The following is a 25,289-nucleotide window of genomic DNA, read 5'->3' as shown; positions in this document are numbered from 1 at the left end:
ATCTGAACCTGTCCTTGGCAAGCCCTGCGCCAGCCAATCTTGATTTGCCTGGTGAAGTGTGGTTAAACAGTGAACGTGACCAAAAAAAAATGGGATGTCTTTCCGAGGTCATCTTTGCTTAAAATATGTATTTTGTGCACTGCTGCGGTCATGAGCACCTGGAGGTGGCCGGAAGAGGTTCTGGCCTCGTCACCTCTTTGTGTGCATTGCTGGTCTAAATATGTACGTGCATATTGTTGAACTCTTTTCGCACCCTATGTAACCAACTGTTCTAATCGTAGGTAGGATGTCGCGCATGGCATATGCAACAATACTTGAGGCGGTTAGAATGCATCGCTTTGTGTTTGAGACCGATGCTGTTACGATGAGTTGAGGCGGAATAGTTTTTTTGGTAGGTGAAGAAAAGAGGATCGGAGAGTTTTTTTTTTAAGAGCGTCAGATTGGCACAATGTTTGAAGACAAAAGAACACACGTGGTTAAAGTGTCTCCATGCTCAACACGCATTGGGTTGGTGGTTATCTACAATCGTGGCCTTGATTAAGTGGTGGAAATGTTCACAATGTGGTTCTTTTCACCAAGTGCCCTTTAGTTGAGATTCATTATTACTTTTGCAAGTGAGATCTATAATATGCAAATAACTATAGCTACATAGGGACAGTTAATGGGAGTAGTGTGTCGTGAATCACGTTGTTTTCTCATTTGGCCGGGTGGCTCTCTGGCATTGTGCCCAACTAATAATCAGCAGATTTCCATTTCCAATCCTAGTCAAGGTTTGAATCGACTATATCAATGCTTTGAAATCAAATACAAATAACGTACCACTTTGTAGAAAATCAATGGTGGGTGTTCCATGCCCAGACTGGTCCCCACTATAGAAATGTGGAATTTCCTATGCTGGCTCGAGACAATTCATTGAGATGACCATAACCCTTCTGCCACTTGAGCAGATAAACACTGTGTTTGTAAAGAAGGCATACATCGGTGCCCACTCTTACCAATGAAATCACAGCTGCCTTTGATTAAAGCAGTCGCTCTGTTTATCGCTGCGTCTGCACAATTAAGTCTCCGCTTAGCGGGGAAAGGCTTAATTATTAGTCCCTGATCGGCTGGCAGTAATAAAAGTTGGCGGGCGCGCGCGTGTTCAAAACGTGGGGACTGGCATAATGATTCAGAGCTCTCCCCCCCCCCCGATTTTTTCCGGTGTACACTGCAGGAACAAATTTACCTGCTCAAGCAGACGACGGGTACGAATGGTCAATGTGGCCGGCAGCACACGCACTCAGTGTGTGTGTTTTTACCAAGGGCGCTGCAGTGGCGAGATGTTAATTACCTCGCTGGGTATGCAGGAGGTCATGGGTTCCATCCCGACCCTGACACCTGTATATTTGAAGTTTGCATGTCTCTCTCCCCGTGGTCGCATTGCTTTTCCTCCGTGGCCTCTTGTTTTTTCCCTCCACATTTAGAATCATGCGTTTAGAGTATCTGGCTATTATACATTTCCACGTGATAATCCACTTCATTGAGCCATCATTTTTGGCCAGGTCACTTATGAAAAAGAGCTATAGAACTCGAAGGGCATTACCTGGTGAATTAAAAAATTATTTAGTTTATGACTGCAGTGCCGATGTTGTACCGTCACAGCTGCATTGGGAATTCATTTTAGGCTGAGTATGACCAAGTGTTGCCACACGCCAGATACAAACATACATTTACACTGGTGCTGTCTGATCTAGCAGGAAAATTATCAGTGTTGCAGGCATCGTAGCAAAGTCTACTCACCACCACCACACCACGACGACCTTTTCATACTTGGGCACATGCACACGCACTATGGACTATAGCTGTCGGGTTAGACGGCAGTCCCATAGTCATTTGCCAACAGCTAAAAGATGTTTTATTGATCGGCACCCAAATGAAATTGTGCGATTTTCTTTCGAGACGCATCGCACACACTCACTCTCATCAAACCCAATACCGCGATGTTCCTCCCCACGCACACACGCGCACAAGCTGAGACAAAGTCAAAGGTCCCCCCCCCTTTTTTAAGACTACAGGGGGGCACGTGCTGTTGGTGAGCAGTCCACAGGGTGGGGTGGCCAACACAGCTCCTGGCCCCCCGAGGTGTGCCATAATGACCTTCAAAAAGTGCTCACCACCTGCACACCAGCCTAAACAGTCTACAGGTGTCTCTCCTCAATGTGCTGGAGTTGATGACAATGTCATTGCGCAGGATATTCGTTTGAGCCCAAGGTGACCTTGCGGAGGAACCAGGGCAGCTCCAGACAGCATTGGCCACCGACGTGTACGGCCTTGTGTTGAACTGAGGTCACTGGGATCGTAGTGCAGTGTGCTGGCCACCTCTGATTTGCACCGTAGGCTACGTACGGTGAGAAAGAAGTTCAATATACAATAACAACCGCCATTCACCACTAAGTGGCGGTGGCGTCACCACGACGCTTGTGCCAGGCTATCTGCACGTTGAGGCCACGTGAAGTGTCGAACGCCCGCTGGAAGGAGGTCACGGGACAGACCCCAGGTGCCCCACGGGTCGACTGAGTTGACTGGCTGATGCACCACCTGTGCCCCATACTGTGCCAACTTGCTGTGCTTTAGCCACCCGGCACTCCGCTCGTTGTTGTGAGCATCGCTCCTCCGTTGTTGTTGGAAGGCGACTGCCTCCAACTGCCCAGTAGCGTCCTTCACGGGCCTCCTCCACAGAGGCCGATCTTGACACCGCGTACCAGTCATCGGCAAGTCCACTCAGCTCCACATTCTCCTGTACCACATCACTCCATCTCTTCTCTAGCCCGTGCCACGCCCGTTTAGCCCCCTCGATTCGGCCGAACAAAAGCAGTTTAGGCATGCGGTGGCTGGGCATGCGGGCTACATGACCCAGCTTGCCGGAGGAGCTCACTGATGGGACTTTGTCCAGATCTTTCAAGGATATGTGAGCTCCTTACACAATCCAGCCTGGTTAAACCCAAGATGGATCGTAGGCAGGCCAGCCTAAATGTTTCTAACCGGCGAAGATGTTCCATTAGGGGGGTCCACGTTTCGCAAGTGTAGAGAAGGGAGGGAATGACTGGCCGAGAAGACCTGAAGCTTTGTGCAGAGCGACAGACCAGGTAGCTACCACACAGCTTTACACAACTGAAGAAAAGATAATGCCGCTCGACTAATTCGTAGTGAGACCTCTGCTGTCAAACCAGAGCTGGTCATGAGCACACTGCCCAGGTAAGGGAAACTCTCCACTCTCTCCACAACTGCCCTATCACCAATTGGGAGTTGTGGGTGTGGAGTGTCTGATGGTACAAAATACCCAGGCAGGTGCTTAGTTTTGGTGGGGCTGATGGTAAGTCCCCACCTCTTAGTGGGAAGCTCCAGGTTCAGCAGCAGTGCCTCCAACTCCTCCTCTGAGTGAGCAGCCATTACCAGATCATCTACATTATGGGACCTCCTTTGCTCGTACCAAAATATGAGAATAGGTTTTTCCGCTTTTTTCTGACCACAAGTATTGTGGTTAATGCAGACATGATTCATTGTAAAAGGTTTCAGTTTGCTGTTCTAACAACACCTATTTTGTTGCCAGATTAAAGGGGAAACACCTATTCTCATATTTTGGTACTGGCAAAGGAGGTCCCATGATGTAGATGCTCGTCCCGAGCTCTCGTTACTCTGATAGTGGCATTGTCTTTGTGCTGTGTGACGCCTTTTGGCATCCTTTGGTCGAACACCGTTTTGAGACGAGGCTCAAAAGAAAGCTGTCTCTGGTGTGGACCCTACCCGGTTGATTACGTTCTTCCAAAGATTGCTAAATTTGAGAGAGAGACAAAACAAAGACACGGAGACACATAAAACAGACACACAAGCAGAGAGAGACAACACAGAGACACGCAGAGAGACACGCACACATAGGCACACAGAGAAGCAACGCCTCTGTGTCGAGAGAGGGGGGGGTAGATAAATTAGCATGTCAATGACAGAGTTTTGTGGAAATCCACCCCATAGCGGCCGGAGGAGATAAAATGGACCAATAGACAAACAAGCATGGCAACATTTATAGAGAGAAATAAGAAGTTTGAGAAAACAAACTTAGTAAAATTTGGAAGTGTAATGCAATGCAACACAGAGTCGGTTAACACACAGTTAACGCATAGCCTGGTTGATTACGTTCTCTGGTGTGGACCAATCAGTTTCAAGGACAATGCATAATATTATCATAGTGTGTTTTTTTGTTTGCATTCTGACCACAAGCATTGTTGTTAATGCAGACAGGTTTCCTTGTAAAAGGTTTCAGTTGGTGTTTTAACAACTTAACACCTACATTTTGATTTAAAGCTTTCATGACTGCAGGGATTCATATTCTTAGTTCTTTCGGTAAAGTCACGTGACTTTACCGAAAGAACCAAGAATATAACTTAACACCTGTTTTGTTGCCAGATAAAAGGGGAAAAAACTCTTAATTTCCAGATCATCGGCATACGTAACATGGTTCAGCAATAGGGAGCCATTCCTTGACCGCACCCGGGCATCGATCAGCCTCCCCATTGTATCTGTACCAGATGGAAATTCCTCCGGTACAGCTATTGAAGGCTTCACGAACTTCGTGGTCGAAATAGATGTTAAATAATGTGGGAGCCAGAGGACATCCCTGTCGCACCCCAAAGTGAACAGGGAATGGCTCCGACTCCCGGCCACGTAGTTTTACCCGGGCCCGCTCACCATCATAATGATCGTGAGTAGCGGGTCAGGGACTCCGAAAGCACGAATAACAACCCAGAGCCCAGGCCTACTAATGGTATCATAGGCCTTGACCAGGTCAATAAAGCAGAGATGTAGGTCTTGTTGGAATTCCCTACACCTCTGTTGTAGCAGACAGACAGAAAATATGGCATCTGTGCAGGACTGCCCTTTCCTGAAACCACATTGGGGCTCCGCAAGCCTCTCCTCAGCATGTCTAGCCAGGCTATTTGAACAATCCTTGCCAAGATTTTTCCGGGCACACTGAGGAGTAAGATTCCCCTGTAGTTGTTACAGTCTTTGTTGTCCCCCTTCTTAAAGACGCCAGCCTCCCTCAGCATTTCGTTTGGGAGATCATCTCTGCCCAGTGCCTTTCCTGGTCTCAGACTCTGGATCGCCTTCAGTGCTTCCTCAGCAGATGGTACCCCAGCCAGCCACTCACAGGGGGCGACTTCTTCTTCCAATATTTGAGGCACCGCAGCCTCGCAGGTTCATCCCCACTTTGTCCCACGATGTTTTCCAGGCTGAGGGATTTCCCCTCCCCCAGTACCTCACAGAAATGCTCAGCAAATCTGCAAACCTGTTCCTGGGGGTCGGAGATGGGATCACCATTCTTTCCTCTAATGATGGTAATAGGTGTGGCGTTGCAGGTTACTTTTTTGATGGAATTAAAGAGCGATTTGTGACCTCAGCAAGACGCAACCACCAACCATCCTTGCAGCACCTCACGGCTCTCTGAACCTCCGAGTTAAGACTGCGGTAAGCCTCCTCATTCTCTGACGTGGGATGCTGTAGACGATGAGAGTGTGGGCCTGTTGCCTTTTCTCAGCCAGCCTGAACAACTCCTCTGTCAGCCAGGGTATCTGAGGAGGTCTGGACCGTGTACCCAAAGCAGCCATTGCAGCTGCATGACCCACAGTTCTAAACCTCGCCCATTTCCCCTCAACATCAGGAGGAGTGGGGAAAGATGCCAACCCCAGCCGCAAGCGATGATTAAATTCTCGCTTGCATCTTTGATCAGCTTGCTGAGAGCATGCCAACTATGGGTTTGAATGGGGTCCTGGGTGTACACCCACCACCGGAGTGGAAGAATGGCAGGCGCATCTTACAGATAGCAAGTCAATGGTCAGTGGGCAGATCAGCTCCACGGTAGGTCCTGGTGTCTAGGACATGGGCCCGCATCCGCTGTTCCGTCACTATGTAGTCCAGCAGATGTTCTTGCTTGGACCCGGCATGCATCCATGATGTGTGGATGCGCCGATGCCGGAACAGCGTGTTGGTAATTACAAGCCAATGGGCTGCACAAAAATCTAGCCGCCTCCTATCATTACTATTGAGCTGATCTGGCCCATGTCTTCCAATCACTCCAGATCAGGTGCTAGCATCATGACCAACTCGGGCATTAGAGTCACCCAACAAGATGACTCTATCCCGAGTGGCCACTTTAGCCAGCACCTTTGACAGGAGGTCATAGAAGGCATCTGACTCATCGGCCTTGCCTGCATCCCTCCACGGATGTTCGTCTTCGGTGGGGGCATATGTAACCACGACCACCACTCCTCGCCTCTGGTTGATGGGAAGGCGAGCCCAAAGTAGCCTGAGGCTGACAGGTTCCCACACCTCACCGCCACGCTCCCACGCCCCCTTCATTATTTTGTTCAGAAGAAGAGCCACTCCCTGTTTGGCTGTCTCCTGCCCCAAGTAGAGGACTGTCCACCCCTTATAGTGGCAGGAGCCAGAGCCGGTCTACCGGACCTCCTGAATACCACAGAGATCCAGGCAGGTTGCGGTCCAGCTCCCGACAGAGAAATGGTAGCCTCTCCTGAGCAATGAGTGTTCGAACATTCCACATGGCCATCCGAAGTGGCTTTTTGTTGTTTCTGGAGGAGCCCCAAGGATAAGGATTCAGTCTCCTGGCTCCGCCAAATGGGGTTTGGCCAGGAGACGTGCTATACGCCTGTCCCCCGGCGGCCTCTGGCACAAGCTTAATAAGTTTTTTACATCGTAGTTTAGTGGTAGTTAATTGAAGGTGGAGGGGTTACCAGTCCGTCGCACCCATCCAGAGCCCCCATTTGGCCGCTGTGGTGGTTACAAAGGTCATGAAGGCAAAGGCCAATATAAATTGGTCCTCCCCCCATGGCACTGCCCACCACAGCATTGCCGTTCAGCACCATGAGGAGGTAGGAGGTAGTTTTTGCCAGACATATATACAGCACATACTTACACATACATCCCTACACAAGAACAAAGCCTCCATAGTGAGACAAGTGCTCTTTGTGAGCAGTTGCGAGCGTGATCTCTACACAGATGTGTACATGCACACAGACAAAGACAAAGATCTCCCGTATAGCCTGAATAGACCGTTGGGGCAATTGCTATACAAACACGCACACACCCACAGACACTATCTGGGAGTTCGAACTGTTTTAGTAAACCCATAACCCATTGAGCTGTTTACAGTTCAGTTGGTTCAACCTGGTCTCAGAAGGTTCAGTTCCGGGCTACCATTTGCTAGAGAACCAAGTTTAAACCCGTTAAAATTTTCCGATTAGCTCAGCTCTTTTGCTCTATTAAATACTACAATATACGCTACACGGGTGTTTTTTTTACATTGCTATTGTGCACTGTTTAATGGAAACCAGAGAGAAAAGAGAGATGCTTTGGAATAATTTCTTGCATGGCTGTCTATCTAGCATTGCGAGATACAGAGAAACGGTGGTGTGGAGGGACAAAGAGAGCTGCAAGGAGTCAAATAGAGATGCAGATAGACAATCGGAGATGCAGATCGACAATCCGAGATGTAGAGAGGAAAAACAGAGATGGAAAAATTAAAACTAATGTCGGATAGTACACTCCACTGAATTTAACCAGAGCTGAGAATCGAACCAGATTTCGAAGTGGGTGGTGTTATGTACGAACCACAGCACCACTGCTCCCCACACACAATTGCATGCACACAATTGCACGTGCGCACACACACAGATGCAATCACATGCGCACACACACACACAAATAATAACACACGTGTGCACACGAGCTAGTACCCTAGTTTGTTAAATGATTTGGTGGCCTTGTCGGGTGGAGGGGAAGGGACATTGAGGAATGATGGGTTACCGGTGTTAACAACACTGCACCCCCGGCTCCCATCCAGTGCCCCCGATCTACCCTCACCCCTCCCACAGCTATATCTAATAGCTGTTGCCACTCTCCATCCCAGGGGACCATGGTCTCTCTAATTAAACTAACAGTGGTCTTTGTGGCACCAACCAGGCGAAGGCTATTTCGCCATGGCGTATATTCAGAGGCCACGGAACATTAGAATAATACAAATACAATTGGGATATATATGTATGAGATAGCGTGTACAGCAGCTGAGAAGGATCATCTGGACATATATACACGTATAGCAACCAAAATGCATCTACGTCTCGGTTGGCTACGTACGGCGCAAAATAAGTAACAAAAATACATGTATACATAGAGCAGAGCAGACCTTTGCATGACCGGAACCACCGAGTACTTCAAAAAAATATCTGTGAGGAAATTCACTTTTTAGGTAGGGGGCAGTCAGCCACAGGTAAAAGAGAAGGGCAAGGTCTTGAGGCAGTACGGGCGTGTGACGAGGGCAGCTCCACACCCTGGGGGCAGGAGCGGAGAAAGATCGTCTGGACACCGCTCTTTTGTCTTGGCAACAAAAAAAAATTTTCTCTCTCAGAACTAATAGCTCTGGGTGCCCCTTATGAGTAAGTTCTCTGTACGTGTGATCGGTTTGATGGAAAGTACAGCTGTATAGGTTTACACACTGCTATAGCCCCTGCTAGCCAGGTTCAGTTGCTGGTCATTTACGTTGTTGGTGGAGCATGGCATCTGAATGTGTGCCGAGCCACACATTCAGGTGGCACTTTGGTGCGTGTCCTGCAATCGGCCGCGGCGCTGCCGCCCTCCCCCCCCCATCCCCAGCGCGTCTCTCCGCCAGTGAGGCCGGGCCCCCGTCCGTGACGCACGCCACCGCAACAAAGCCCCTCGCTCCGAGGCTGCTCCTGAAAGGACCCTCGCTCGGCGCACTCGCCCGACTCCCATCAAAAAAAGCCTTTCAAATATCTATTCCGTTGTGTTTTGTGTGCTGTAGCCAGGAGCCTCGCGGTGTCTCCGAGCCCAAACGAGAAGTGGGGACCGTGTGTCCGTATCTGTTGGGCACGGTCAGCCAGTGGTGGAAATTCCACGGTCCCGTGGTGAAAACACTTTGGCTAAGCTGACAGCTTATTATTGTTTTTTGTCAGTGGTGCTCTTTATGTAAAAGACAAAGATGCCCAATATAGATTTCAACACACTGTTGGGGCAAGTTCCATGAGTGAGTACCTATCGGGCTGGCACGGCACATGAGGAGTTGGTGGCCAGCACTTTGCCCGGCCACCTTTGTCTCCTCAGTGCTGATGTTCAGACACTATACCAGGTACTCACTTGAGGCTGAATCGACCTATGGCAGGCCCAGGGTCCCCGGGTTCATAGCGAAGTGAACTAACCACTGCACCACCACTTCGATACTCCTTAAATCATACACATGCACACACGCCGACAAAAATTAAATATAAATTCCGAGGAATCACAATACACTAAAAGCCATGATTTATTTTTGTATTTGGCAACCATAAAAATCTACAGTGTCTCCATGTGGAAATTAGCCAGGGGGTAGCACTCATCTCTGTCAGTGACTCTGAGCCCATTGGTGGAAGTTCCACTTCCCAGTCTTCTCGTCATGAAATCCACTGTCGTCCTCCCATGAAGTGGTTACTGACTTTTATCAGCCACGGAGGATTGATGGGCAGAGTTCATCGCTGACCTGGATTTAGATTCACAACATTTCAATTGTGTGAGTGGGATGCTCTAACCGCTGTGCTTCCTAGTTGAATACATGAGTGTGTGTATATATAATACTTGTACCATTGCATTGAGACCCCGAGGTAAGGGTTCATAAGTTCAAATCCAACCTCAGTCCACAGAGATCATGCTCGCTAATTGTGTGTGAGGTTCACCAATCCCGTGAGCCCCTTCAGTTATTAAATTGACCCTCATGTGTTTCTTTTGGGCGAAACTACCACAGGATACAACTTGGCATGCAGGTGGTGATGCGAATGTCACATGTTTGTATGTGTGTACGTGTGGTGGCCTGTCTTTGTTTATATCCGCCCCAGTCATTATTTATTATAAGTACACTAAAGAGCGGGTATATCTGTTTTTTTTTACACTTTTCATCCAATTTGAGTTTACGTGTTCATAATTGTTGTTTGTTTGAGGGAAGTGGTGGCATCGTGGTTTAGGCCCTTGGCTACGGTCCTTGTGACTTCTGTTAGATTTCCAGCCGTGTGTTTTTTTTTACTGGCATGGGATTTCGCTAAATTAACTCGGCATTAAATTCATACCCAGCGCAGTGTGTGACGATCATGACCGGAGATAGGAAAGATGGTGGGTGCGGTGCTTTACCGCAGCACCCCCTCGCATTCTGTGCTGGCCTTATTGGCGCCAGCTCATTTCCCTTTCCCCTGTATCTCAGTGTATGGGAAATCTTGCTGCGGTGGTTAATGTCATTTACCACATCACTTCCTTGACTGCTCTGACGACTTCAGTAGCATTCAAGGCAACTTAGTCGATAAGACCATCGCATGGCACATGAGTGGTGGGTGTTGTCGCCAGCACCAAGCCTGGCTGCTTTTGTCTTGTGTTGATGTTTACACACCGCATCAGTTGCTAATTTTAAGACTTTAGTCGAGATCGGGAAAGGTTAGGACCATTTGAGATGTCATTTACCAATAATGTTAGCAGTGGTGGGTAATCGAACTTGGTTTCACGTGTTTCATCGCAAAGTGTATTAAGTACCACTTCTCTCGACACAGATATACGCACGTACAAGACAAAGATCCCCCTATAGCTTTAACAGACTGTTGGGGCAAGCGCTGTTAACGAAGGCCGGCACGGTACACAAAGGGGTGGGTGGCCAGTACCACGCCTTTGTCTCCCTCGTGGCAATGTTTACACATCACACCAGGTACTCATTTGAGGCTGAGGCGACCTAGGGGAGGCCCAGGACCGGTTCAGATAATTGTCACTGATGTTGGTCATGAGCGGGAATCGAATCCGAGTCGCCAGGTTTGTACCGCAGCAGTAGTGTATGTGCGTGGGGAGTGGTAGAGTAGCGGTTAGCATGCTGCGCTAACCGCTACCCTACCACTCCCCACACACATACATCCACACGTACACGCACTAAAAATATAACACTTGCAAATTTCTGCCAAAGTCCCCAGACGGAGCAGAATTGGCAGCTCGACTGATGCTGCGCGCGCCAGGCTGGGGGATTCCTAAGGGGTTAAAGAGACGATGATGAATTTAATCTCTTCAGGAAATCCTTTAAACTGCTCTCTGAGCGCAAACAACACACAGAGGTTAGTTCCCTGCAGGGACATTGGCTTGCCACACAATCACATCCCGCGGAATCTATTTCCATCGCGCGCCCTCTGCTTCCCTTTCTGCCTTTTCCTGTCCTCTGATTTTTCTCCAGCTGCCGCTTGTCAGGATCTCCTCTTTGATTTCTGTGTCTCTGTAAATGTTGGATAACTTGTGCCCCGTTTTGATATCTATTTGTGGATCACTCACTGTGTAAGCTTCTAAAGATGTATATATTGAACGTTACATTAGAAACAGATTTCATGATTTGATATCAGGAGGTTGAATTATTTTAGTCTCAGTGGGTTTGGGGTTTTTTTCCATTCCTTTTGTAATTAAAGTGCCGATCTTTCTTCAACTATAAATAGCTTGGTAGTGTAATAGGTTTTACCCTTTTAACTGACATTGTTAAGCGGCCACGGTTTGAGAATTCTTAAACTTGTATTGGGTGTAACTTAGTTTTTGGCTTCTTATATTTAAAGTCAGTGTGTCTTCTGCATACATAAGCAATGGAACGACGCTCATCTTCATTGGCAGCCCTGGACCAGCGATGGGAATTCCACGGTGCAATGACGCACACCAGTCTATCCTAAATTCAGCTCCTGTTAACGTACTGCAAAGTGGTACACGCTTAATTGACAATGGAGGGACGATCAGCTGAATTTACTCCCCCCACACACCTTCACTGAACTTTACATCTACAACCGATTGCTCGTTATTCAATAACTTTACATTTCCTGCAGTTCATTACCAGTGGAAGTTAGAATGACTGCCGTCAAAAAAACCTGAGATGGTTCTTGTCTTCTCTATCCGTAGGTGCGCTTTTGGTTCTCCAATCCAATTTTTCTGAAATGTCTTCTAATGTTGCTTGAATAATTATTGGTGGCAAGTATCACCTTGTCTGATTCCCCTATTCATGTGTACTTTGGGAGTTGCTTCATACAGGGTTAGTGTGCTCATTCCGTTTTTGTAAAAGAAAAAAACGTTCTATTTGTTGAAAAACTTTATTTAGGCCTTGGTTTGTGAGCTTAGATGACTTCTCAGTTTCTACTAAATCGAATGCTTTTCCATGCTAAGCTAGGCACAAGAGTAATATGATCTGATTAATATGACGTCTGTCATCGATGATAGAGAAACTCTCAGAAGCAAAAAAAAAGGACCTCGCTTGCTTCTGTGATTGGTTGCCCTCTAATTTGTTTGTCATTCTCTGCCCAATAATTTTATAGAACGATGTATACACCTATGATAAGAGGCTAATGAACGAGTAATTCTTCAAGTGTCTTTTATCACCCTTTTAATACAAATTTTTAAAAAATAATTGAGGTATTTCAGTTCCACGAAAACTAAAAATTGTGAACAAGTCCGCTTATTGTATTGGTGCCGCCGCTTATATGACAATGTTGACAGTGACACCATCTGCTTCCGCAGCTTTCCACACTTTCAATTCGCTAAACATGGGTAGCAGTCATTATTTTAGTTACACAGGATACCCCTCATTCTTGTTGCAAGGGCCAGAATTTTCAGATAAAAACCACCGTTAACTTCCACCTGAATCTTGATTTTGAAACTTTTGTGACTGCAGGAATCCATACGCTTTGGTTCTTTCGGTAAAGCCACGTCGGTAGAAAGATAAAATATAAAATAATATATGATCCAGCAGTTCCACCGCTGTATTATTTTTTTCCACCTGAGGACGTCCGCTTGTGTTGCGGTCGAAACGTCGTAATACATTATTTTGTATTTCATTTTTCTACCTACGTGACTTTACCGAAAGAACCAAAGAGTATAAACTTGCACCTGATTTGTATCCTTTCAATTGGTCTTAAGTATGGTGATATGCTAAGTTAATTCCTAACTCTAAACCATGTGATTGCGAGTGGAGCACTGTGCCATTAGAATTGCCCAGCTGGGTAATCATTTTCTACTAATATATTCTGTACATGCGAAAATTGTAATTTTATATATGAATGATGTTTGAAACCATACGGCTATGTTTGTATGTAGATGCATCTCTGATATTATTATTTCCCTAGCTTTACCCCTTCATCTATTACATGCCCTCTATTAGAGATTTCCATTACAATGCAGCCCGAGCGTATTTACTCTGCCGAACATTGTTTTTAATTTTTTTTTTTAATGCTGACAGGCAAAGTAGTGCATGCAAACGTGCTCTAATATGTGCGAGTGACAGATGAGCAGAATGAGGCCCCACGGGACCCTGCTGCATATAATACACACTGGTCGGTGGTGGTTACACACGTGGCCTGTAATCCTCCACTGTGGAGGCGGCAAGGGTTGGTGGAAGGCACAGGTGTTCCCGTGGGCGTTGAGGAGGCGCACCACACCCTGGCTCGCCAGGAGAAGGCGGGGGATAGAGTGTTGCCCCCTTGCAAGCGTGTGGGGTTTTCTCTTTGGTGCCCCGGTTTCATCCCTCGCTTACAAACTGTCATAAATTGGCTCGAACCACCTTAGCATAAAAAAAACCCAATGCAGGACCTTTCTGAAGAGAAATTCCTACGACTCTGTGTGGCTCTCTTGGACACATTTAAATAATTATGATTATTGTTGCTTAGGTGAGCACTGCCCCATATTTGTTTGCACGAGGACTATTTGACTGAGTACCAATGTTATCTTTAGTTTATCTACCCTGGAGAGTTGATAAGGTCAATCTACCTCTTGCTGGGCTTCAAATTTAGACATATAAATTGTGAGTTAAGTGCTCCAACCAATGGTAACACCTAGCCCTATTGTTCACCTCTATATAACAACACAGCCATTTATAACCACAAAGCCATTTTCTCTTTGGAGCGGCATGGAGGAAGGAGCTCCTAAACTGATGGAGGAAGGAGGAGGTGATGGGAAAACGAGGAGGTGAAGGGAGAGCGAGGGGGTGAAGGGAGAGCGAGGGGGTGAAGGGAGAGCGAGGGGGTGAAGGGAGAGCGAGGGGGTGAAGGGAGAGCGAGGGGGGTGGAGGGAGAGCGAGGGGGTGAAGGGAGAGCGAGGGGGGTGGAGGGAGAGCGAGGGGGTGGAGGGCAGCTGTTGGAGTGCTGAGCTGTATGGTAGTAGGAATACGTTCAAATTACAAAATATGATTAATAACAACGCCCCTATGACAAACTGTTCTTCTGCACACGGCCACTATAATAATTAGGGCGATTGGCTCGGTGTTGCTGGTTAATGGAGAAAATAAACAATTGCATTCATAAACTGTAGGAAATAACAATAATATATTTGTTTAAGATTGCACTCTTTACATATATTCTATATCATTATATCACAGAACCGTGACAGATGGCAATGGCTTGGGGAGGCCTTCATCCAGCAGTAGATTGATCATGGCTGATGATAGGTATATATTTTTTTATAAGTAGATATGTCATATATTGTGTATACATATGGGGAGTGCCACTTTGTGGAAAGTAGGCAGGGGTTACATTCTGGAGAGAGCTGGCACTCGCCAGAGTAATGTGGGATATCCTCCACTGATCTCAGAGCTGCTAGTAGGAAAAATCGTGCCACCCCACAGTAATTGGAACAGATAGGCACAAGCCTATGCACATTTATAAATGTACTTTAGATATAAAAGACGAAGAAAGCCTTATTGACTATCACTTCAAGTGATATACCGTGCTGGCTTGTTCTACAGTGAGAATGTATGTGCACTTGCCAGAGCTTCAGTTAAAATTGATGTTTGCTGATTCTGGAGCGTCTGTTTTACCTTCAAATAAACGATTTGTCCCTGGACAATCCGCTGTCCTCCTACGATCCAAAACATAAACCTTCTGCAAAAGGCTCTGGTCACATTAACATCACTAGCCCCAGGCCACTTCTTTATGACCCTTGAGCTACACCAATTTCAAACCTTTTAAAACAGTCTGCCTCAGCAGCAGACCATGCTTTCCCACCTGATGATGGTGTTGTGCCCGAAACGTCGTGATTTATTTTATTTTATACCTACGTGACTTTACTGAAAGAACCAAAGAGTATGGATTCCTGCAGTCACGAAAGCTTCAAATCAAGATTGATTAAATAAAGTATAACTTTGAAGTATGTTTAATATCCAGTGGAATTACTGTACACTAAACTCTTGTTAAGTCGACACATGGGATTGGCCTTGCCGAATTATCCAATATTCTGAATGATGTACAATGGTACTCCCCAGTGACTCCTGCCTTAATAAAATTTAAATCCAAATTTGTTTTCCAAACTCTTCACGCACCATACGCATTGACACACACCCTGCATCAATTCTATCCTAAACTTTGGATTTGTCTCGCAGACTAAGGGATTAAGTCCCTTTCTATTACCTCTTAATGTAGGTGTAGACGACATGTCTGAGAGGGTTGGCTTGCACAGAGTACATCAACAAGGTGAAGTCCAAAGCGACGGGTCTGCACTAATGCTCACCACGCTCACCACGCTCACCACGCTCACCACGTTCACCACGCTCACCACGCGCGCCACCACCGGACCGAGTCGGTGTTCTGGTCGTGGCGTCCGGCGTCGCTCCACGTGTCTGCCGAAATTTTCCCATTCGGTACGGCAATTCGGCTGATGGTGAATTACTAATACTGTATATATGCAGAAAACGCATTATCTACAATTTATGAATGATCAAACACAGAAATAACGAGGTTTTACATGTATGTCCAAAACTGAGTCAATCTCTTCACCCTTGAAAAAGAGATGTTCCATCTGAAGGACTTAATATTTGAATAACTGAAACTCATTCATATATTTTTTTGCCAACTGGCCAGTATTGGGCAAGAACACAACCCACTTTTCACCCAGGCAACTGGAGAGGAGTGCCTCAGATATTTACTTCTTACTTATCTAGCTATGAAGGCACACTCAGTTGTAGGACTGTCGGGAGGATTTTCATTTTAAGTTCTTTTCAGCCAATTAGTGATGAGTGTTTATACGTGTGAGAAGGAACCGGAGCGCCCGGAGAAACCCCATGCATTTAGGGGGGCAACACTATCCCTGCGCAGATGGAAACGTGGAGTGAAGAGTCCACGTGCCATACTGCTTTCTCCTGGCAAGCCACAGGGAAGGGTCTTTCACAACATTTGTATGATCCACCAATCCTCGCTGTCTCCGCAGTGCTGGATTACAGGCGTGCTCCACCAACCCCCGACTTATCACTATTATATTTAAAACGCACAATATATATTTTAAAAAAACAAATGTACAGTTATGCAAGATGAATTGAAGTAACTTAATTTTTTTAACTTATGCTATCGGTGATTCTCATATGGTTACTATTCCAATATTGAACCAGGACATATAAAACACCGGTAGAACCAACTGAAGTCACCCTGCTTGACCATCATGAGTCTGTGAGCTGTGCGTGTTTATGGGGAGGGGTTGCGCCATGCTTCGTGAACTGCTATTCGAAACCGGTGACTTGAGCTCCGTTCCCAGCCTTGGCGAACATCATCGACAGCTTGTGTCTGATGCTGTCCTCGGCATATCCACGTCCTGAAAGGGCACGCTCAGGTGGTGGGGTGTAACCGTCAACTTTGGAGAAATAACGAAGGCTCATAATCGTGCGGGCCATGCCATCCCCTAGTGTGCCGTGCCACCCTTCATGGTTGCTTGCTAACGATATTCACAGTCAATGAGGTTAAATGGTGGACCTTTTGTCTTTGTGACGATTGATCGAAGTGTGTGTGTGTGTGTGTCCAGTGTCAATTTGCACCCGCTGAAGTTCCATTGCTATTGTCCTGTCTGTTGATTTCAACACGGAAATCTACCGCTTGTCATTTATTTTCTATTTTTTTGTTCAAAGTTTATCCAGACAACCAACACCATTCCCTCTGCCACCATAATTGCTATTGTGTGTATGCTGGCAGTCGTAGTCGTATGTATCGGCTTTTCCCTACCATGGGAATGTATAATTTCTGTCACGGGCTCAGGGCCACCCGCGCTCAACCCCGAAGCTAATGCGCTTTGCTCAGATGGAAACCTTCTAAACAGTGGATGTACATGTGCAGCTCTTTTTGTTAATCCGCTGCTGGATGAGGGGGCTCCCCAAGTCAATGTGGGTTTTGGGGGCGAAAGAACTATACTTCACCAAGCTGCTCACTGCGGGTTGGTGATGGCAGAAAGCGTCTACGCGTGAGCATGGAAGTACAATACAAGTGTTTTACTCTGCACTGATCTCTGTTGCCCACTGTGTGGCCCTGCAAGCCCCATGACAATTTGCACCATTTATATCGGTGATGAAGATGATGATGATGGTGGTGGTAATCAACGTGCCTAGGTGATGCCATCATGCATCTATAAAATAAGTAATCCGTTTAACAGCAGTGGTAATTCTATGGATATTTTATCCCAACCTTCGGAAGATAGACTTTCACTTGCCTCACGGCCACTGAAGGAGAGAGATGAGTACTTTTACATTGCCTGTTTGGACAGGGATACACTTTTACTTTCACTTGAATATTGGTTTTGCAGGCACCATGTCGTAATGATTAACATTTTTAAATACACACTAGATTTGTTACTCATTTATGCAAGCGGCAATTATTCCTTGGCACATTTCTAAATGCATTTCTATCATTAAGAACATACAAATGTTCAGCAAAGTAATTTGTTTTGTTATATTAATTTGCGCTGTGTATAATTGTAATGTTTTAACAAGCTTATTTTGTTTTGCCTGCAGATTGATTTTGCTCCACCTTAATTTTGCACCCTGTGGTGCACCTCTCATGATTACACCAGCTTTGCCTTGCTGTAGGTTATTACTATTATTATTTAGTGCCATCATTGATTAAGTTAAGCGATCTACCAGGTTCTCAGCTTCATTCGTATCTATGAGCCAGTGGTAGAAACTTCTTGTTACGATGATTAGTTGAATAATGACAACCACTGACGATTTCCAACAAAGTGGTACGAATTTTATTGACCCCTCCCCCCCCCCCCCAAAGGGATGCTGAACAGGGGACTGAACCAGCAACCTTTCTATCACGGGTCAGCCACTAACCGTAACGCCACCCTGCAGGGTTACGCCTCCTTTACTTCGCAACGAGACTGGAATTCGAACGTGGTCCCCTCCCTCCTCTCTGCTTGCTGTCTTGGTATCTTTACCGCACGGGCAGTTGCATTATCCCCCTGGGCCGCCCAGTCACTTTTTTTTATTCTGACGCACGTAAATAAACATGAGACTGTCCTGGGTGCGGGGGAGAGACCGGCATTACAATACAACCTTTTCAGACGTCCCTGGCTGGCATATCACAGACACACGCACACACCCTCGGCCTTAGCCTTCATCCCCTTCCCTGGCAGTATACGTTTACCGGGTAGCCCGTATAATACCATGCGACGCGGGACACTGACTCAAAGTGACTTTTATAGAGGGAGCGTTACACTCGGTTTGGTTCAATTTCGTTCAGTGTCCTTTATTTAACCACGTGAAGAATATTGTTTGGTGTTCCAAAAGTATGATGAGATTTTTCTTACTCACGGTGTCGCTCTGCTCTAAATAGCATGGGGCAGTGTTCATCTGCTGCTGTGGAAGTCACTCCAAAGGAGAGCCACTGATGACTCCCAAAAAAGTTGATGCTTAATGTATTGACCCCGAAGGTATAATGGTGGGATGTTATAACCGCCAATCTGGATTTAACTTACAGCCTTCCAATTGTCAATCAAACAGTCTTACACTGTGCCACCCGGCGCTGAATGTGTACAACAGTAACACTTAATTCCCAAGAAAAACGAACTTGAGTGTCAAAACTCAATGTCAGGAGAGTTGTGTGATGGGATGTTCGGGTTGTGGAGCTGAACGCCATCGGTGATGGGTCATGAGCGGCGGGGTTATCAATCGTAGACTGTGGGTCGTGGGTCGTGGGTGGTGCTTGGGTAGGGCTGGGGGTTTGTTTATATCTTCTCCGTCCTCACCGTGATCCTGCTAAATGTTACATCCTTTATTCCGACAGTCCCATGCTGAAATATGAATGTCTCTCATTAAAGTGGAATATAAATTGGACAAAGGATGGAGGGAAAAAATAATGCCTAAATAAATAAATTACCTCGTGGAACAAAGCTTCAAATCATCAGACAGTGGGACGTGGCCGGATGTCGGCAAAGGAAACCCACAAAAGTTTAACTGTGTCCTCATTAAACCTTTCTTCACCCAAAAATAGACAAAGCCTCTGATTTGTTGGCTATCGCCTAACTTTCACTCTGCTGACGTTTATGCATGTGAGCTCTGTCCAGCTGCCCCGTAATTTCTCCAAGGAATTACCAACGTGCACTCTGCTGCTAAACTGTGAAAATGCCTGTAAAAGACCCTGTTACATCATTCGCAAGGGTAGGCCGTATTGTGCTAATATCAAAGCCCATGGAAACAACGCAAAATTGTAGAAAACTTGATAAATGGGCAGATCTAACTTGGGTAATAGTTAATAAATCTCAATGGACTTTCACATGGTAAGAAATGCTTTGAATCATCGATGAACATAAACTCACGATGTAAGAATAGATAGTTTTTTTTCGATTTGTATACGTCGTATATTTTGTAATTCGTGTGTCGGGTTAGATTGTCTGGGTATGTCAGGTTTTTTTCTTCTCTCTAACCCTCCACCACTCGACAGAGCCAGTGAGATCATGTTGTCACGCTACGGGAAAAAATGTCGAATGCTGAAAAGCAAGCAGGCGATTAAAATCGTTATTGTCAGGTCTTGTCTCGTCCTCGCACAGATCTGCCACTCAAAGCACCATTACATTCATGCTCAACATCAAATTAGAGAATTTTAAACAATGAGAAAAAGTATTTATATATCCACGAACTATCTACGGTTGTTTAAATAGAAAGGCAAAAGCAAGTTGTGGCTGTGAGTTAGTTATATGCAAGTGCGAAGAGATGCGTTGTGATTTCAATGTAGCGACGGAGTCGGGTGTGTGGATTGCCTCCAGGAGGTTGTTCCAGTATTGTAGTGCTCTAAAAGTTTAATTCTCGTGTTTAATTAATTATAATATTGGCCGTGAAAGCCTTACGTCTATATTTTATGTTTACATCACCCCTGCAGCCACTAGGGGCCACTCAAATCAGCACAGTGTTAAAAGCAAAGTGTGATCCTTAAATCTAATTGCGAGCTGGAGTCGCATGGATTCTTCAGTTTGTTGGGGGTGTGAATCATTGCACCTCTAATTGTGTCTCATTACGTCCCTAATGGTGTCTCCCGATAACAGAAATGTAATTGTTATACATCTTAAATCAAATTCAAAGTGTCTGTGGACTTTAATGTGCATTGGCCAGTGGGCATTTCTATTGGTGATCCTGAGGAAGTGGTAGAAATTCCACATTCCTCTGGAATGGGCCAGTTTATCCGTAACACACCAACTGTTGAGTCCCCAAGATGATGCACAGAGTTGACTGATAGATCTTGACTTAAAGCTTTCGTGACTGCAGAAATTCATATTCTTTGGGTCTTTCGGTAAAGTCACGTAGATAGGTTAATAGAAAATAACAAAAACCAAAACTACGACGTTTCGATCGCAACACAAGCGGTCGTCTTCAGGAAAAGGGGGGTTAGCTTCTCAGGCAAACTGTTTATCAGGGTTTGAAATGGGCGTAGCCCAAATGTCAGCAGCCAATGTTAATGCAAGTGGTGGGCAGCCAGCCTGACGGTGGTTGGTTTTCCACCAATCAGAGGGGCTGCCAGGTGAATGTTAATGGCAGATCGCAGAGCCGCAACCAAGGGCTCGGCGCGTGAAGAGGCTGTGTTGGTGTGAACCCTGTGAAGTTTGAAATGGACGTAAAGCACAACTAATATCGGAAGGGGGTAAGATGGGAACATCACAGCCAGTTATGACTTAAACTTGTTGATAACGTCCTTCCAATGATTGCTCAGTTTGTACCCATCTTCCCGGTTGAAATTGTGTCTGTATATCTGGATGGCTTCATATAACGAATCTTTGTTGATAGCCAGTGGGTTTGCAAAGTACCTTCGTCTTGGAGAAATCAATTTTGTGTGAGCCCACCGCATTAAAGCAATGATCTGCCACGGCGGAGGTATTGGTCCTACCGTGTTTCAGATCTGCCTTATGTTCACGAACACTGTCCGAGACATGTCGCATAGTTTCCCTGATGTAACTACTGCCGCAGACACAGCTTAGTTTGTAGACGCTGGGGTATTGCATGTCAGGGATCACATCCTTCACAGATCTTGTGTTTGCTCATGACTTTGGAAATATTTTTAGTTACCCCTGCTATGTATGGCAAGGTGATGGTTTTGATTGGGTCCTCAGATGGTTCTTTCCCAACGGTTGGGGTGATAGCTTTATGGATTGTGTAGTCTGAATATCCATTCATCTTGAGAGCTTGGTGTACGTGTTCCCGTTCACTGGCTACGAAAACCAACAATATCACCGATTCAACATCTTTAATCGAACCAACCAAGCGGTTTTCCTTAAAACCCTCTGCTGCTAGACCACCCAGATTGTATGGCTTACCACACGATGATCTTTCCCTGGTTAGCCCACCTTTTCGTTAGAGTTTTGCATTTTACAAGAATGCATCGCCGTACTGGGTGTGTCAGCGCCGCTTTCGAGTGGATTTGTGCGACGCTAATTTCCACAGCGAACTCCAGCCCTTAATCCCTTCTCTTGCCCGCATCAATCTCCTGCTGACTCTATGCGAAGGTCATTTTTTTCGGGCCGAATTTCCTAATAGGGAGGGGGGGGGGGGTGGTTACGAGGCGAGGGAGGGGTAGTACCAATTTACCGGCTCACTGGGGAACTAAAATAACACTGTGCATTTTAACACGTCGGTTGCTACGAATCATTAACTTTTAAATTACGCCAGGGAGGCCACGCCGTGGTGTCGAGTGAGGCCGCACCGCAAACAAAGTGAGACGTCTGAGGTCCTCGTGGGTTCTCTTTAACTCAGTTTGTGTGTGAATCTATATTTGTGTTGACCGTACAACAGTTATGCAGCTGCATTGCACTTATGGTAAAGCGTGTGACTCTCGGTCAGACGTTTGTGAGTTCTCATCATGATTGGAGTCTCAATGGAGAAAATCGTTTCTGTGGAGGTCAAGAACGTGAGTTGAGTACCATGTAGGGAGCCAGCAGTGACATCTTCCTGTGGAGATGCTGGCCCCCACCTAGATATCCACACGCACTGGCTCAAGGCAGCTAATGGGAAGTTGCTGTGCACTAAAATGGTTTGAACAGCGAGACGCTTTGGCATTTTAAGAGTGTAAAGGCCTTGCAGTGTCACTTCTAGGTCATTCCACAATGCCGGCCAATATCACAGTTGGAATACAATTAGGAGGTAATAAAAAATGCAACAATGCAAAGACATAGAATTAAACAAAAATCTATTAAAATAAATTTACTCTAGGCATAGGGTTTGTTTTTACCCTATGCCATCACATTACTTTACCACTTTGAGTCCAAAGGTGATTTAGTCTAAAGTGCCAGACACAATATGCCAAGTTACCTTAATTTATCTCTGCAGCAGCAGTGCCTTGGAATGTTGCTGTCGACGCTAACTCAAGCCTTGCTGCTGGGACATCTAATCAGAGCGCTGATAATTTTGCTTCATAACCCCCGACTTGATGGTGCTCGCACTGGCCAGAGACTGGAGTCGTAAAATTTATATTGGAGCTGACTGGGTTGCTTTGAGGTCGAATGGGTGGAGGGCTCGTTATGAGAGCACCACAGAGATCCTGGGTTCAAATTTAGGCAGCCACCCGTGATTAAACGAGGTGATATTCTCAGCTGCGTCGCCATTGACTATGAAACGCACACCCGTGCTGGACACTTATCATTTACCCTTCTAAACGACAAATTTCGATCCAAATATGTGTTTTTTTTCGGGATTGTATGAAAATTGTCTTTGGCTGATAATTTGCATTATTGTTTGCACCCTTGATTGCATTCCCTCTATTTTGTGTGCCCATCTGCTTTGTTGGGTCAAAAAAATGAGTTCTACTTGTGAAAATTCATCAGTGTTTTGTTTTATAGACAAGACTTGCCACTGCCATGAAAATGTGGAATGTTGAACGCTAGGTCAGGGCTGCCAATAAAGATGAACACCATGGTTTTGAGCATCGAATTATTTGTAGCTGAGTTGGATTCTCAGCCTCGGCTCACATTCAGGGGGAGTGATATCTGGATCCGGTCTTGGGCCTCCTACGTCGCAAACCCACAATGAATGGCATGGTCGAGTATGGTTAAACAGCCCTTGTGACTGACAAGGTGTGGGGTAGACCTTTATCTTTCTGTGCATTGACAAAGGGCTTTAAATTATCACAATTATTGCATTATAATTATAAATGGATGGCTCTCCTGGAGGTATAAATAAAAAGCCAATTGAGATAGCAAAGTACCATCGCAAGTGTAGTGACGTAAATGGAGTCACTATAGCGTTAGTGCCAGCTACTGTCACAAGAGTGGAACTGTGCGTCTTGAGCCTCTCTCTGGCACCAGAGTAGGTATGGCATGGAAGCGGGCCCTAGAGCGCATGGTTCTGGTGAGGGTCAGAGAGAGGACAAGTGAGGACGTGACAGTCTGGATGAACCCGAGAGGGCACGGGACAGAGTAGCGAGGGGGCCCAAAGGGTGGCTTGAGGGACACGTGATGCTCGGTCGAGAACCTTCTGGTAAGATCCAGAAGGGGGCGTGACCGAAAGTGGAGCAAGGACACGCCCCCTTCTGGTAAGATCCAGAAGGGGGCGTGGCCGAAAGCGGAGGGAGGCCACGCTCGGGAGCATAAAAGGGAAGTACCGAGAGCAATCGCGGCTGTCTGCTCGAATGGAACCCATCGTTGCTACGTCTCTTGGATCCTCGGTTTTCGGTCATCACGTTCGCCATCATGGGTCAGGCAGTGTGTTGGCTGACTGACACAGTTTTGTAGTTTACTCCGTCGTGGTATAGTTAACCGTTGTTACGTTATTTAGTTACCCTGTTGGGGTTGTGTAACAAACATGTTGCCTCCAAATTGAAGTGTGTGCCTCCGTAGAACCCAACACACAAGGAATACCTGGGCCTTGTATCAGTCTGCATATTATTTCTTGTCCCTACAGATTTCATTTATTTTACTCGAGTTGTCCCTACAAAAAAAAGACTCCTGGTCTCAGTGTGTCCTTTTACCTGGTTAAGTAGCGGAACACCTGTAACCGTGAGTGTGACATATTTGGGAGCAGTGCCTTCGTGCTTCCTGTCATGGACTTCTCATAGCCTCCTCTGAGTCGACTCAGACTAAACTTATTATGCGGCTCGGTTGAGTATGAACAATAGTGCTGACGAAACAGAGGTGGCTGGGATTAGATCTGGCTACACCATCCCCTAAAGCAGTCATTCTTAATCTTTACTGCAGCCTTGCACCCTTTTGAATTCTCAATCGTAAAACAAAATGTTAATAAATACATAAGGTTGATGAAACAAACTTATGTGCCCGTGCTTAATTTGTGTTTCGATGATTTACCTTCTAAAAAAATATGGCATGTCTCGCACCCCGAGAAAGAGCAGGTTAAGAACCACTGCCCTAAAGTGATGTACTGGCCTTCAGTTGTTCCTAACAACTGTTGTCGAAGCGGTCTCTTAAGGCTAAAGGTGGGATATGTTTTTGTTCGTGTGATGTTCAGGAACGGAGCGCTTCAGTAATTACACGGGATATGGAGATACCTTCAGGTGTAACGGGCCACATGTGGACGACACGCCGCGGTATGAAATGTCACCCTTCCTTTCTCTCGTTTTCACCTGTAAACCACGTACATTCACATAGACACACACGCATCCACGTGCATCCACGCACATACAAACGCTGCGCATACGCACACACGTGTGTGCATGCACACAACAGCGGCAGCAGCAGCCATTGACCGCTCAGTGATGGTGACGTCAACGCAGGGCTTGTGCCAAGTTAACAATTGAGGTCACGTGCAGCGTTAAAGGTTCGCTGACAGAAGCTCACAAGACAGACCCAAGTGCTGTGGGTTAACTGATTGACATGACAGGCAGATGTGTTGCCATCTGGCACCTTGAGGCTGAGGGAGTTTGTTTCACCAGACCTCTGATATACACGCAAATACAAAGAATCCCCCTTATAGCCTTAACAGACTGTTGGGGAAAGTACTGTTTGAAGGCCAGCACGGGATA

The 25,289-nt window shown here is 46.2% G+C and overlaps 1 protein-coding gene across 1 annotated transcript in view; it reads left to right on the top strand.

The window, feature by feature from the left end:
• PARG (poly(ADP-ribose) glycohydrolase) overlaps nucleotides 1–25,289 on the top strand; it is a 148,606-nt gene that overhangs the window by 112,039 nt on the left and 11,278 nt on the right. Inside the window, exon 17 of the mRNA XM_032959084.2 lies at nucleotides 24,776–24,854. Coding sequence (XP_032814975.2) covers nucleotides 24,776–24,854 — 79 coding nt within the window. The remainder of the gene's footprint in view (nucleotides 1–24,775; nucleotides 24,855–25,289) is intronic.

The sequence above is a fragment of the Petromyzon marinus genome, chromosome 22, assembly GCF_048934315.1.
Source record: "Petromyzon marinus isolate PM22_M1 ecotype Great Lakes invasive population chromosome 22, UKy_Petmar_22M1.pri1.0, whole genome shotgun sequence".
In the NCBI taxonomy this organism is placed as follows: domain Eukaryota; kingdom Metazoa; phylum Chordata; class Hyperoartia; order Petromyzontiformes; family Petromyzontidae; genus Petromyzon; species Petromyzon marinus.
Note: the sequence above shows the minus strand (reverse complement) of the source record. Positions and strands in the feature narration are given on the sequence as shown.